At 52.4% G+C, this 15,414-nt stretch overlaps 2 protein-coding genes across 3 annotated transcripts in view; one reads left to right on the top strand and one right to left on the bottom strand.

Annotated features, from left to right (window-relative positions):
* The first annotated feature begins 4,055 nt into the window (after positions 1-4,055).
* On the top strand, positions 4,056-10,181 carry S100B (S100 calcium binding protein B). 2 transcript variants are annotated; one of them, XM_049785488.1, is made up of 3 exons: positions 4,056-4,237; positions 8,304-8,442; positions 9,901-10,181. In XM_049785488.1, the coding sequence occupies exons 2-3, from the start codon at positions 8,305-8,307 to the stop codon at positions 10,039-10,041; spliced, it is 279 nt and encodes a 92-aa protein (XP_049641445.1). In that variant the 5' UTR covers positions 4,056-4,237; position 8,304; the 3' UTR covers positions 10,042-10,181. The 2 variants fall into 2 exon arrangements, with proteins under 2 accessions (XP_049641445.1, XP_049641446.1); XM_049785489.1 differs by having other exon boundaries at positions 4,056-4,242.
* A 3,361-nt stretch (positions 10,182-13,542) lies between these two features.
* The window catches only part of DIP2A (disco interacting protein 2 homolog A), an 84,710-nt gene continuing 82,838 nt past the window's right edge, over positions 13,543-15,414 (bottom strand). Inside the window, 1 exon segment of the mRNA XM_049785490.1 lies at positions 13,543-15,318. Within this exon segment, the coding sequence (XP_049641447.1) occupies positions 15,066-15,318 (253 nt within the window). The 3' untranslated portion in view covers positions 13,543-15,065.

Genomic DNA, 15,414 nt, shown 5'->3' with positions numbered 1-15,414 from the left:
AGGAGTAACCCCTGAGCATCAAACGGGTGTGGCCCAAAAAACAAAAAAATAAAAAATAAAGCCATGGTCTGTAACCACTGCTCCGCTGACCAGTGTGACAGATGTTAAGGTCGAAAACCACTGATCTAGTCTAACTGCAGGGCACAGCGACGTCAGCTTCTTTCAAGGGTTTCTATGAGAGGCTCGAGATAGCACCGGATTTGAGGAGTGCTGGCTTTGCATGAAGCTGGTACTGGTTCAATGTCCGGCACCATACATGGTTCCCCAGTACCACCGGGAGGATCCATGAGCAGTCAGGAGTAAGCCTGGGCATCGCTGGGTGTAGCCTAACAGTGATGATGATGATGATGATACCACAGACAGGAAGCGTTTCTTCCCACTCTCCATTCTGATTTTGCCAGGGCCAGTGAAGTCCACATCGTGCTCGGGAGCGTGAGCCTATCTGTTCCACCACAAACCAGCTCTTGAAGTGGATGCCTTCTCATCAATCGAGACCTACTATCTGTGACATTTCTTTGGTTTGCTTGGTCGACTGGTTGGCTGGTTTTGGGCCACAGCCAGTGTCGTTCGGCGGTTACTCCTGGCTCTGCGCTCAGAAATCGCCCTGGAAGACGTGGGGGACCCTCTGGGATGCCGGGAATCGAACCCAGGCCGGCATCCCAGAGGGTTGGGTGCTCTCTCTGCGGCCCACCTGCCGTTGCTAACAGCAGTGAGAGGAACACTGCGAGTCCGGAGAACGCTTTTCCTCGTGGGGGTGAGAGCACAGGCAAGAAAGAGGGTGCCTCAGCGAAGGAGGACGGTGGCGGGAGGGAGGAGGAGAACCAGCGCCAAGGCAAGAGCTCGGGACAGGCAGGGGCGGAGGGTGGGATGCCGGCGTGGGCGTGGCCGGGAGTGATGGACGGCGGGAGGGCGTGGCCCGGCGCGGTGGTCGAGCGGCCTCCGCGGGAGGGGCGTGGCGCACAGGGGCGGGGCTGTCCCGCGGAGGGGCGTGGCCCGGCAGAGAGGGCGTGGCCGTCGGGTGGGCGTGGCCTTCCGAGGGGCGTGGCCTTCCGAGGGGCGTGGCCAGGAGGCCACGGAAGGCGAGCCCCGGGAAGGGCGCGCGGCAGAGGGGCAAGGCCGCGGCCAGGCTGCCGCGGCGAGGCTCCACCGAAGGCGGGGGCGTGGCTGCTGGGGCGACGGAGGGCGGGGCGAGACGCGACTCCCGGGCAGGTGACGGGGTGGGGAGAGGCCTCTCTCGGCCTGCCTCAGTCCTACCTCAGCCGCGGTCTCCGCCGACCCCCGCGTCCACGCCGCGGCGCACAGGGCCGGCCAGTGCCTGCGACCAGCTGAGCCGCCGCCCTGGGCCCGCGCAGGCGCGGTGCGCGCAGACCCAGCGCGAGGGAAGCCCCGCCCCAGAGCGCGTCGGCAGGGGGCGGGGCCGCCGCACTCGGTCTGCGCAAGCGCGGGGCGCTGAGCCCGGCGGCGCCGCGGGTCTCTCCCGCGCACGCGCGCTCGGGAGCTCGGAAGCCCGTGGCTCCGGGGCCTGGGCCGCGGTGCTGCCGCTCGGCAGGGCCCGGGTGGGGTTTTCGGGGCTGCGGCCCAGTTGGTCGCGTACCGAGAGGCTGAGCTTTCTGGAGCCACTGGGTACCCGGGGGCGCTGCGGCGTGAAAAGCCTGAAGCTCCCGCCTCGTCAGTAGCGCAGGTTGCTTAGTGGTGGTTCCCACTTTCAGTCTGTCGTTACGTCCTCACCGACTGTAGTAAGCGTGTTCCAGTGACAGCGGCGGCAGAAAGGCACTGAGGGGGAGCTGGCGATCTCCTTCGTGCCTGCTGGGGAGCCCGTCCGCAGACCCTGCCCACCCCCTGCAGCACGGCACCCAGCACAGCAACAACAGGTGCGGCGCGGGCTTCTCTGAGCGCCCCACTCCAGTTCCCTCTCCAAAGAAGTAAGCAAAGTCCAACCACAGAAGCAAAGACAAAGGCCTGGCTGTTCGGAGCTGGACTCCTGCCTTGGCCTGGCTCTGAAGCAGACCCAGCACGGCCCCCCACTGCTCTGGACGCGCCCCTGGAAGGCTCAAGTGAAGCTCTGGAATCCAGCGCGGCACATGAACAACAAAACGTGACACCCGAAAGAGGAGGTTTCGTCTCCTGTGCCAGATGCCTCTTGGACTACCTCTTGTCGAGGAGCACAAGTAGCACACCCTCGTCCCGCTCCGTGGGCTCAGAAATCTCTGTCTCTGTTCCGCTCTGTTCTTCCTCTGCCAGGACTTCACCAGGCAACGGCCAGGCCTTTGCTGGATAGGAACTGGGATATCTTTGATCACAGACACCATCAGGGTTCATTCACACGTGCACATAACTGATGTGTGCCCAGGATGCTCAGTTCATTTTCTTTTGTTTAATTGATCGATTGATTGGGTTTTGGGCCACACCCAGCGGCTCTCAGGGGTTCCTTCTGGCTCTGCACTCAGAAATTGCCCCTGGCAGAATGGAGGACCCTATGGTATGCCGGGGATCGAACCAGGTCCCTCCTGGGTCGGCCGCATGCAAGGCAAAAAGCCCTACTGCTGTGCTACCTCTCCCGCCCCACTAAGTTCATTTTCTCCTCCATCTTCCAGAATCAAGGGAGATGCCAGTCACAGGTCTCCCACAAAGGGCATCAGAGTCCTCGGCCAGGGCATTCTGTAGAATAGTCTTTAGAAGAGGAATGACTGACGATTTTCTATCCCATACACACCACTCACCATTCCCTGCAAGAGTCTGTTGTTTTTCTCTCTGGCCTTCCAGGATACAGGGCCCCTTTACTCCCACACCTGTGGTCTTGGCCTCTGCAACCACCTCGGGAGCAGCCTGACACAGACGCCCACTGAGTGGGGAGAGGTACTGCCTGTCCTTTCCTGCCCCATTGCCATTCGGAGTAACCTTACTGGGCCAGCAAGCTAGCAGGGCCCACCAGTGGTGGGTGGGCTGGAAAGGGGAGTGAGTCGTGTCCAGGGGCCACACAAAAGCTCAGAGCCTTGACAGAGGTTTAACCACCTGGGGCCACTTACTGAAGGGACTCCTTCCCACCTTGGACAGGCTCCCTGCCTGAAGCTTACAGGTCCCTGAATGTGTCTGAGGTAATGTCCTATCCCTGGGACTCCTTAGGACCAGGCCAGATGTTCCATCTCCCCTCACCCCACCCCAAACAGAAACCAGAGATTGGTCTCAGGAAAGGATATACTTTGGCCCATAATCTAGAACTCTGGTCAGAATGGGCTGGTCTGCTGAAGTCCACAGAGCATCCTGGGTCCTCAGATCATCATGGGGTCCACACAACATGTGGGACATGAGAATGTGGCTTGAAGACGGGCTCACTCCTGAAATGACTGGCAGAGCTGCTGCTTCCCGGGGGAGGGGGGGATAATTGACCCATTGCTGACCTCCTCCTGGGGGGTGTCAGGCAGTGGAGAGAGTTCTGTGGATTTACCTTTCTCTGCATACCAGCTGGCCACTGTGACGGCTCAGCAGAAGGGTCTGACCAGGGCCCTGGAGGAGGGCAGTCTGCCTCGTAGCTTCCCCACCAGAAGTGGCTCACGAAGGCACCCTGCAGTCAAGAAGTGTGTGTGTGTGTAGAATTAAACAATTAAAAGGCTTAATGCAACATGTGTGGGAGGGGTAGCGGGGGTGGTGGTGGTGTTATTTTGCACTGCTCCAGGATCACCTGGACGGGCAATTCTGGGACCCTCCTCTCTGACACAGGCCCTTACCTACTGGATGAAGGTCTTGCTGTGGCCTGGCAGGCCCTGCAGGCCTGGCTCTGTGCTTCCCCAGAACAAGGCTGAAACGAGAGGAAAGCTGGGCCCTCAGCTATCATCTGCTTTGGCCCTGAGAGCTTCTGGCACCTGCTGTGAGCTGCTCTGCCCGAATCAATAACCCAAGGCCCTTTTCTAGGCCCAGCCTGCTGCCAAGACAGCAGGACACTGGCCTATAAATTTTTCAGTAGCACAAAGTGCTGACTCCCCACTTCCTGCCCATGGGCCATTTTCCTCTTTGGCCCCGAACAGGCCTGGCATCCAACAAGTGGGAGGGGGGCCGTCAATACAGTGCTGTGTGCAGACCACCCCAGCATTGGCTCCCTGGGCCTGCAGTGGGCAGTTGGCCACGCCCGCCAAGCCACGGGAAGGGATAAGAGGCAGCCTCGCCCTGTCTGTCCGCATCTGTGCGGGACCTGCAGACTTCGCCTGCCTGCGGGACCAGGAGCAACAGCACAAGCCCTGACGTGAGGCTCTCAGGAAAACCTGGTCTTTTCTCTTGGGGCTGGGATCTTGAGGGAGGCCGGGAAAATGGGTGGTCGTTAAAAGGACCCTTTGGAGAGGTCTGGAGACAGAATACGAGGGTTAGTGTTCATTGGCTGTGACTGACTCTGTTGATCCCTGGCACCACAGGGCCCCCAAACATTGAGCCCCGAACCTGGAGACTGCCTTAGCACCTCAGGGTAGCTCTGGGGATCCTCAGCTGTGCAGGGCTCAAGTAGCACATCTTTGCGCCCTTGCTCTGAGCCGCTGTCGGGTTGGCTAAGAATCATGGGCCGAGAACCATGAGCCCCAGGGGCATTGCTTGAGAGGCTCCCAAAACTAAGACAATAAATCCCTTAAGGATAACTGACATTTCCACGACAGGATTTGTGGGCAGGCCTATGTTACTAGCCAGCAGAAGGGACCCATGGTGGGTGCTTTGCAGAGTTGGTGCCCAGCCCCTGCCCAATCTATCTCAGGGTACTCTGCTCCCTGCCACCCTCCATCTGGACCCGCATCTTCCTAGATGTTGTCAGGGCCTCACTGAGAATGGCCAGGAGGGTTTTCTAGGGAAGCACTAGCAGGGCCTCCCACATATGATGTGTGCTCAGGAACCAAACGCCCAAAGAGCACCATCAGTGCTCATGTTAGACTGATAGTATGTGCTAAGGAAACCTCCTATCAATAAAAAACAGGACCGTTTTGGGGGCCGGAGAGATAGCACAGCGGTAGGGTATTTGCCTTGCACGCAGCTGATCCAGGAAGGATGGTGGTTCGAATTCCAGGGCATCCCATGTGGTCTTCCGTGCCTGCTGGGAGTGATTTCTAAGAGCAGAGCCAGGAGTAACCCCTAAGCTCCGCCTCTGGATGTGACCCACAAACAAACAAACAAAAAACCTGGAGTCAGAGCAATAGCACAGTGGACAGGGCATTTGCTTTGCACATGACCAGCCTGGATTGGATCCCTGACACCCTTACACCCTTATGGTCCCCTGAGCCTGTTAGGAGTGATTTCTGAGCGCAAAACCAAGAGCAACCCCTAAGTGCTGCTGGGTATATCCCAAAGAACAAAATTAATAACTGAAAACTTGTGCAAAGGATAAGAAAGTTTGAAATGTTTAAGAGTTTAATGTATCTGGAGTGTTCTATGTTTGTGTGATGTCTAGGATTCAGGCACTTACAGGCAATGCTGAGTAGCCATCAGTTGCTTCAGCAAAGGAGCAACTGAGAGACTTGTAGTACTTGAGTAGCCTGAGGACTGTTGAAAACTAAAGCCAATGCCAGTTTTGAATAACTGGTTTTAATTTCTAACTTTTTTTTGAGGGAAATAAAACCTTTTAAATAAAATAAAATAATTGAGTGACTTTCAACCAAGACAAAAATCCTCGATCCTTTTTCTTTAGATCAAGAAATTGTTTTCTGTTTTTTGGGTCACACCCAGTGACTCCTGGCTCTGCGCTCAGAAATTGCTCCTGGCAGGTACTGGGGACCATATGGAATGCCGGGATTTGAACCAAAAGTTCGTCCTGAATCGGCTGCATGCAAGACAAATGTCCTACTTCTGTGCTATATCTCTGGCCCAAGAAATTGTTTTTGATACTAAGTCCAACTTATTTTTAAAATACAAGTGGTAGATTTAGAATGGAAATGAATTTTCAACCAGCAGCTGTATTTCTTTCCATTATTTTTGTGGGGGGCACAGCCAATGGTGCTCAGGGGTCACTCCTGGCTCTGTGCTCAAAAATCACTCCTGGCAGGCTCGGGGAACCATGCTGGATGCCTGGGGTCACAAATGCCCTACTCACTGTGCTACCACTCTGGCACTTTTTTTTTTTTTTGGATCACACCAGCAGCACCCAGGGGTTACTCCTGGCTCTATGCTTAGAAATCTCTCTTGGCAGGCTCGGGGAACCATATCGGATGCCGGGATTCGAACCACCATCCTTCTGCATGCAAGGCAAACGCCCTGTCTCCATGGTATCTCTCTGGACCCACTCTGGCCCTCTTAACATTATTTCTTTTCTTTTTTTTTTTTTTTTGGGGGGGGGTCACACCCGCGGTGCTCAGGGGTTACTCCTGGCTGTCTGCTCAGAAATAGCTCCTGGCAGGCACGGGGGACCCTATGGGACACCGGGATTCGAACCAACCACCTTTGGTCCTGGATCGGCTGCTTGCAAGGCAAATGCCGCTGTGCTATCTCTCCGGGCCCTCTTAACATTATTTCTAACATGGCAGCATAAAGACTCTAAGCCAGACATGGGCTGTGCACTTCTTGTGGCTGTGAAATAATGCAGTAGCTTTGTGCAATATATCTGGTTCCCAGGGCTGTCTTCCTCCCTGGCAGGGATGATACTGCTAATGCCCCAGGAGAGGAAGGACTTTTCCCCTCTGGAATCTGCAGAGACGCTTTCAGCAGTGAATGAACAATGTTCCTCAGCTAAGCAGCAGGCAGACTTCACTCACAGTAGCCAGAAAGTGGCCTCAGAAAAGAGTCCTGCTTCTATAGGTCAATGCACACTTCTTAAAGCTTTTCAAAAATTAATACTCAGGACACCATTTCCATACTCACTACCATTATAGTCAGCAAATAGTCTTATTTTTTAATGATTCTATCATGTTTATTTTTTCCACTTGAATTTTACATGCTTTGGGGTCATGTTCATTATCTATCACAAACAATGTTCAAGAGCTGGGGGTTAGGCTAATACCTTACATGGGGCCAGCACTGCACCTACCTGCCCTGATTCTACACCATTGGCCCTTTTGGCTAATAATCACCAGGGGTACTTGGACCACCTGAGCACCACTTGGAAAGGCCCCAAACAAGCACAGGAGTCTGCTAAGGTTTTTCTCAAAAACGAGTTGAATTCAAGCATAGATTCAAAGGTAACAAGTTTCTTCTGGGATCTTGGGTAGGAAATGCAGGTTCCCAGGAAGGTGTGTGTGTGTAAAATAAAAATCCATGAGTTGTGAGATCACCTCAAGTACTTTATTTCTAAACCCCACACAGACAGGTCTAAAGAAGCAGGGTAGAGGTGAAGAAATAATGCACTAAGCCACTTAGGAAGAGATGATCATGGATGGCATCCATGACTTTTTGCCTCATGCTCTCTACCTGAGCCAACAAGCCAGAACTCTTTTCTTCATTAAAACCAATTCCCAGGGCCCGGAGAGATAGCACAGCGGCGTTTGCCTTGCAAGCAGCCGATCCAGAACCAAAGGTGGTTGGTTCGAATCCCGGTGTCCCATATATTCCCCCGTGCCTGCCTGGAGCTATTTCTGAGCAGACAGCCAGGAGTAACACCTGAGCACTGCCGGGTGTGGCCCAAAAACAAAAAAACAAACAAACAAACAAAACCAATTCCCAGTGGCCTGAGCAATAGCACAGTGGGGCAGGCATTTGCCTTGCACACAGTCGACCCAGGTTCAATCCCAGGCATCCCATATGGTCCCCTGAGCTGGCCAGGAGTGATTTCTGAGTGCAGAATCAGGAGTAACCCAATATCAGGAGGTAGAAGGTGGAGAGAGAATAAAGTACCTATCCAGTGGGCTTTTATTTATCTGAGGAAGAGGTTTAAGGAAGGAGGGAATTGGGGGAACATCTTTGTTTGGATTCAATAGCTGGGTGTCATCTTCTAGTGTGTAGGACTGGGATGGGCTTTGGTTGTTCTTGGATGGAACAGCCAGATCAAACAGGGAAGCTATTGATTTCTGGAGCCTCACTTGCTTCATCCGCATTGTTCTGCTCTGTCTCATGGCCTTGCTCCTGTGGGATGTCCATCCTGGAGCCTCAGGCAAGCAGATGTGGCTTCACTATTCCCCCCAACCCTTTTGCTCCTCCTTGTTTTTTTTTTTTTCCTGTTTTCCTGCCGAAGTTAGAGGGTCTGGAACTTAGCTACAGTCCACAGGGGCAAGCAGGGAAGAAGTGGGTGGTGGGAGGAAGAGTGGCCCTAAAGGGAGGAGCTATGTGTGGCCCCCCTGTGCCATGGGGTATCCCTATTCTGGGAAGCAGCAAGGCAAACCAACAGCATTTTTGCTTGTGGCTCATAGCATGTCTGAGCTGGAGAAGGCTGTGGTGACCCTCATCGACATTTTCCACCAGTATTCTGGAAAGGAAGGCGACAAGCACAAGCTCAAGAAATCAGAGCTCAAGGAGCTGATCAACACCGAGCTCTCTCACTTTCTAGAGGTAAGTCACCATTCTCAAAACTGCCCAAGGCAGGGGCCCCTCCGGGCTGTTCTCAAGTGATGCCTGCTGTCAGGGTGGGAGGGGGCCTGAGTGCTCCCTGATTCCCGGGTCTGCCCTGGGTTTCCGGGACAGTACGGCACCCAGAAAGAGAGATGCCACAGAAGCCAGAGATGGTGAGTTTCATCTGAAAAATCTAAGGATGCATAGTGGCAGAGCAGGCTGAAACCAGAAAATGGTCCAGACAGGAGCACCAGGGAGGGAGTCAGCATCTGCTGTTTGGCCTTAAGTCAGGTGCTTGGCAAACGCCCAGTTCAGGACACCTCTGCTCAGAGCCACAGCCAGGAGGTTCCACATCATTGAAGGGTCTAGGGGTAAGGGTGGGGAGGACTGGTCCTCACTGAATGCCTGACCCAGAGAGTATCTTTTCTGGGCACTTACTGCCTGGGCAACAGTGGTTCGAGGACCAGCCTCCTGGTTGAGGCCTCACGCCCCTTTCTGCCCAGCACCTTTAGGTCAGTCAAAGTGCCTCACACAAGTGCTTCTATTTATGTACCTTCTATTTATGTACCTTTCTGAGTAATCAGTTCCAGCACTGGTTGGGGTGCTCCCTTGAGGGAGTATTTCCTGCTTCAGAGGGACATTTCCTAGGTTTCAGAGCAAACCAGTCACACACACCCCACCCCATGTGGGACCAGTGCTCTGGGGACTGAGAGCTGCTTCTGGGACAGACCCTGTGCATGACCATGCCCCTCAATCCTGGAGTCCATAAGCACAGGACACGGTGGTTCCAGCTCCTACTGTGCAAATGGGTACAGGAGACTCTGCCTCCCCACAACTTGTGACTGTGAACCCTGCCACCCAGGCAGAGGCAGCGAGGAGTGGGGACACCCTAGTTCTGGCACTCCAGTGTGAACTCATGCCTCTCCCACAGAACGCTGAGCTCCAGAGCAAGCAGTTGCCTTCACAGGCTCTGGGCTGAAACAGGAGAGGGGCAAGAGGGAGTTGGCTGCTTCTAGGTTTCCTTCAGCAGATAACAAAGAGCAACTCGAAGTCCACAAATAATTGCAGCTCTCCCACCCAGTGGCCTGGCTCCTGTAGGAGCAGTGATGCCACAGCTCTACTAGACATACACACGGAAGGCTCAGACCACCTTGCCCGACCCTGTCCCCACTTTGCCCGTCTGTGCCTTCTTCCCTGGGCTCTGGGCTACTCTGTGTGCTGGAGCCCGAAGCCCTGTCTTGGCGGTGCCATCCTCAAGGTCTGGTCAGAAGCCGGTCCTTTGCTGCGGCAGAACGAAGCCTGAGCACTGCATGCTCCACGATCTTCCCTGGTATTTTGCATTTTGTGATGTAAATCATTTGTCATGCAAAGTGGCAGCTGAACGACATGTGTGGTCTTGTCTCGGTGAGCTGACATTTCATTTAAAAACAAGTCAGGCACCGTTGCTTTTTCTTTCAGGAAATCAAAGAGCAGGAGGCTGTGGACAAAGTCATGGACATCCTGGACAGTGACGGAGATGGGGAATGTGACTTCCAGGAATTCGTGGCCTTTGTTGCCATGGTGACTGCAGCCTGCCACGAGTTCTTTGAGCATGAGTGAAATGGGGAGGGCAGCCGCAGGCCCTGTGCAGAGGCGAGGTGTGGGGAACAACGGGGCCTGGCAGGGCAGCAGCAAACTAGGAGGGGTGATTTGCTTAGTGCATGAAAAATTAAAACCTGCTCCCAACGGTGGCTTCTCATGGCCTCCACCTCAGTTTCTCTGGCCACCTGTCATCTTCCCCCAACCCCCACAAGTCACTTGAGGGTGCTGCTGCCCCTCATTGGGCCCTCCTCCATGCCAGCTTAGGATTCATTTAACATTTCTTACGAGAAACTAGGCACTGACCCTTTGGTCAGACTGAAATTCTACTCAGTGGCATTTCCCTTGAGTGGTGTGGCCGACTGTGTGGATGGAGACTAGGCCTGAGGGTGTCAGCTGTCCTGTGTCCTATGTGCCATGTCCTAGTTCCTCCCATGCTGGCATCAGTCGCCATGGTGCTTACTGTCTGCTCTACTGGTGAACATCAGTGCTGACCTGTTGGGACGGAGACTGGAGCAGCCAACAAAGCACGTGGGACATGAACGGTCGGCATGTTGTCACGAATCACGCAAACTGAGTCACAAACACAAAATTTACTTCCAGGAAAATTCCAGTGCACCTTCTTCACTCTTACTTATTCTTTCTGTTTGCTGGGCACAGACTAGAAGCTCCTAAAATTGATGGCTTGTATCAGCACTAAATAAAAAGTATAAGCAAGGAGTCTCTGCAGCTGTTTAATCTGAAGTGAAAACAAGACACAAAGCCAGAAAAGTGACAGCATCAGTTCTGCCAGGGCTCTGGGAACTCTTGGACTGAGCCTTAATTCCAGAGATGGGAGAATTGCCCCAGGAGAGGGCCCACACCTCTCCCTGTCTGATGTGTCATCCGCACCATAAGGGCTGCGCAATGCATCTCAAGCTGCAGGCACCACTGTAGGGTCACTGTAGAGACAGTAGTACTGAGTCCATTGTCAAGATCCTCAGACAGGACTCTGCAGGGCCTTGGCTCCCTGAGCACTGGCAGACGCTGCTGTCCTGGTTGCTCCGGAGCCTGATCCCATCACACAGCTCTCCTCACCCTCACACTCTTGCAGGCACAGGGATGGAAGCAGGATCCCAACTCCAGGACAACGGCCAGACAGCGTCCAGAAGATGGGAATAGCCCCGTGCTAGGACCAGCCAGACTCCCCAATCTGGCAGCCAGGGTTGCCCCCCCCCCCCAATTCCTGACCTTGCTCCCTGCAGCCCCCAGGAAGCACACTTTCCCCATCGAGGCCTCACCAACTCCCTATGGGCACAACTCTGTGCCATGCCCTGAATGCCCAGAGCCAATGACCTGGGTAGCTCCACCCTCCACCCTGCGGGATCCAACCTAGGTTCCAAGACTTGGCTCTCAGGCCCTGCCAGCCCACCTGTTGTCTGGGCACGTAGAAGTTCTGGGGAAGTCCACATCTCTGTCCTGTGAGGTCTCTGGGTTATTTTGCTTTATTTATTTATTTATTTATTTATTTTGGTTTTTGGGCCACACCCTGTGACGCTCAGGGGTTACTCCTGGCTATGCGCTCAGAAGTTGCTCCTGGCTTCTTGGGGGACCATATGGGACGCCGGGGGATCGAACCGCGGTCCGTCCTAGGCTAGCGCAGGCAAGGCAGGCACCTTACCTCCAGCGCCACCGCCCGGCCCCTATTTTGCTTTATTTTTAGTTAGTTTAAATTTATTCAAATTCATTGAAAAGCAAGACTGTTAATTGACATCAAAAACAAAATTAAGACTACACACACACACACACACACACACACACACACACACACACACACTCATTTGGCTTTCGGCCACACTCAGCTGTGCTCAGGGGTTACTCCTGTCTCTGTGCTCAGGAATCACTCTTGGCAGGCTCAGAGGACCACATGGAATGCCAGGAATCGAACCCGGATCAGCTGCATGCTAGGTAACACCCTACCTGCTGTGCTACCAGTCTGACCTTCAAAACAAAATTAAATTAGGGGTTTAGAGGGTAATTCCTAACTTTAGCGAGCCTCAGCACCAACTTTCTTTCCCTTTTTCTGTTTTTGGGTCACACTTGATTGAGCTCAATGTTTGAGGGAATGGACATGGGTCCTCTGGGCTCTCCCCAGCTGTTAGTCTATTACCTGACCTTCCTACAGCCAATCTGGCTTTTTTAGGACTGCTTATTTGCATGAAGTATCTCAGTTATCCAGATCTAGAGGTCCTCTCCTGTGAGGACTAGGAAGACAGAGCTCAGCAGGATGGAGAACATGCCTGGATGCACAGGGTTAGAGTCATCTGCTCTGCTGGGCTATGGTGGCCCCAGCACTGTTGGAAATTTGTTTCCTCCAAAACAATAATAGGGGACTGGAAAGATGGGCTTGCACATGCTGAGCATATGTTTGACCTAGGTCCAATTCTGGGCACCACCAGGTCACCAAACATCACTGGGCGCAGCACTGCTCGGGTGGCTCAGGGATGCTCTGGCATCTCAGTCCCCAGCAGTCTTGCATCCTGGGGCTTCTGCACTGAGGCACTGGCCCAGCTGATACAGAACTGTCCATGAAACCGCCTGAGCATGGCCTTGCCTGGGAATTCCCTGTACCCTGGGGAAAAAAACAACCAACAGGTTGTCAGTAGGAAATAGTGGGATCCTGTCAGATGAGCTCTGCCTTTTGAACGAATGAGTGTTGTTTTTAGATACACTAAAACAAATTTATCTTTTTATCTTTTTTGTGTGTTTATGCATTTAGTTCTACTTTACTACTTACTGTCATGAAGGAAATATTTCTCAGCCCACTGAGCTATCTCTCTGAGAGCCCACAACTGCTTACTAAACCTTCATGCTGACAGTCTGTGCTGTATGCCCTCAGGCTACTTGGAGTGGGTTTCCCTGTGGGGCTCAGGGGCTGAGAGGCCACTCTTGGTGATACTCAGGCCCTGTGGTGCAGGCCTGAGGGTTTCAGTAGCAAGAGTATGTGCTTGGGGTGGGGGAGTGTTGGGGAGGAGGCAGTATTGGGGCAGGAAGTGTAGGGAAGAAGCAGAAGGTTCCAGAAGTCAGACACAGGATGTGACACACAAAGCTGCCAGCCCACAGTAGGCTTCTGAGGGTGGGGCAGATTGTGGGGACCTTCACTCCCAGTCAGGAATCGAGTGGCCCCCAAGCACCCTTCTCCTGAGCACAATCCATGACACACTCTGAACATGCAGGATTTGTGTCACACATGAAAAATCCGCAATTTATTAAGCACAAAGTTGAGTCTAAGTATTTATGATGCTAACTGTTAAAAAATTTAAAGGAAAAAATCCCTAGGAAGGATTTACATTAAATACTAATGCTAATATTACTCAGATGTAGGATTATAGGATATTTTAATTCTTTTATTTGCATTTTAACGTGCATTATTAATCTTATGCTATTGGCATAAATGCTTTTATATTTTAAAAAAGGAAGGCATAATAAAATATACTATTTGGGTTAATTCAAAAATGTTTTCACACATTTAAAAATGCAGAGTTACAAATAGTCAATAACTTTTATTAACATTATATAAAAATTTTAGTGTGATATACAGAATTCCCATAGAGTATTTTTAAACTAATATGCTTCTTAAAATATTAATTTACAAGACATCTTGTCTTAACTGCCACTGACCTTCCAATACAAAAATTTTACAGTATTTGCTATAAAACTACAACATCAAGATGAGGGTTAGGGAACTCTTTTCCCTCCCAGCCATTCTATTATAAGGAGCGTGACTAGTCTGCCTTGAAAACCTCTGGATGTCAAATAATAAGTTACATGGATTATGTACATAATTACAACGGGACCGTTAGATTTTCAGTACGTCACCACACACTACGTGGAAGTCCAGTACCACAGCATCTAGAGCCACTGTGCACCGACTGTAGCCAAATGAGAGTGAGAAGCGGCTGGGTCAGTGGAAAGACCCATTTGGTGAGAATTAGAACCACTCTAACAAGCACTGATTCGGGGTAATTTCAGAAGAATCTGGCTGTTTCTATGAAGCATGCATGAGTTATAAACTTTCTCTCCCCGAGTTCCTCCCAAACCCAACAACTCCCTAACATATTCTTCATTAGCTGTATAAAAATAATCTATGTCTTAGATTAGAGTTCAACCTCAAATTTTTAGAAGTATCTAAAGGATTTTACATTCTCTCTTCCATTGAGATCTACTATAATATTAGATCATTCAGGTTAGTTGAGTTTGAATAAAATACCTGGACACAGTTTGGTCATATTTTATAGGCACACAACTCAAACTATGAAGCCAGAGTGAGGCCGAGCGTGGGGTGAGGCTGAGGTGGGTGCTCAGCACATGGCACTGAGGCAAGAATTTTATCCCTGCCTGCCACCAGCGTCTCTGGGTCTGCTGACATGGGATTAAAAACTGGTGTGTACAAGAACTCACGTCGCTAGGAAATCGATAAAGCAGCATGAGGAGGAACTAAAAAAAAACCCAAGAAACAAAAACTAAAAGCTTGTCTGTCTTTCCACGCCTCAGCAGCTACCTCCTAGCTCACACGTGCACTTCCCAAGTTCCATGGCACAGGGCATGCTTGGTGGCACCTCTGGCATGAGTAAAAGGACCAAGTGCCCGTGCTCACAGTCCACCTCCAAGTGCAGGAGGGAGTCAGGACCATTCCCTTTTGCACAAGCCCTTCCGACTTCTGCTCTTCCTTCAAAGTATGACACTTGCTCTGAGGTCCTCAGAGTTGTTTTCTGTCTAACTTCTTTACAAAGCTAAGTGCAAACTTGCAATGCAGCAGAGAAATGCTGTGCATGTGCCACAAGCCCCCCTGGCCTGGCCACTTCTCCCTGCCCACCCACCGTCCGTCAACTGGTGCTTTTGCAAATGTTCTCAGAAGAAATGTCTCTCCAGATCATTTAGAAAGTGGTTTCTAGAATGTCGCTTAGGGACAGAGCAAAGGGCAGAGACGGCCAGGGTAGCACATACAACATGTCCTGGAGCTGGACTGGGCGTGTGTGGGCCACACTGGGCTGACATGTGTGGGCTCACATGTTGTAGGCCACATAGACAGGGTCAAGCTGGTCAGCCAGGAAGCCGTCACGCAGGTGCATGCGCTGCTTTTCGCCCCGGGAGTTGATGGGGATCACTCCGGGGTCCACGATGACCACGACACCCACCACCAGGTGGTGCTCCTCCAGCACCACATTGGTCACCAGTGCCACCAGGTCCAGCGCGTCCTGCTCGAGACCATCCAGTTCCACCACCACCACCAGGAGGTTGGTCCATGTGAACACAGCACTGTGGGGAGAGACACAGAGCATCACACGGGAGGGGAGAACAGACCCTGAACAACACTGCTGGAAGCCTCCACCAGGTTCTTGTCAAGGTCATGAG

The sequence above is a fragment of the Suncus etruscus genome, chromosome 13, assembly GCF_024139225.1.
Source record: "Suncus etruscus isolate mSunEtr1 chromosome 13, mSunEtr1.pri.cur, whole genome shotgun sequence".
Classification (NCBI taxonomy): domain Eukaryota; kingdom Metazoa; phylum Chordata; class Mammalia; order Eulipotyphla; family Soricidae; genus Suncus; species Suncus etruscus.
Note: the sequence above shows the minus strand (reverse complement) of the source record. Positions and strands in the feature narration are given on the sequence as shown.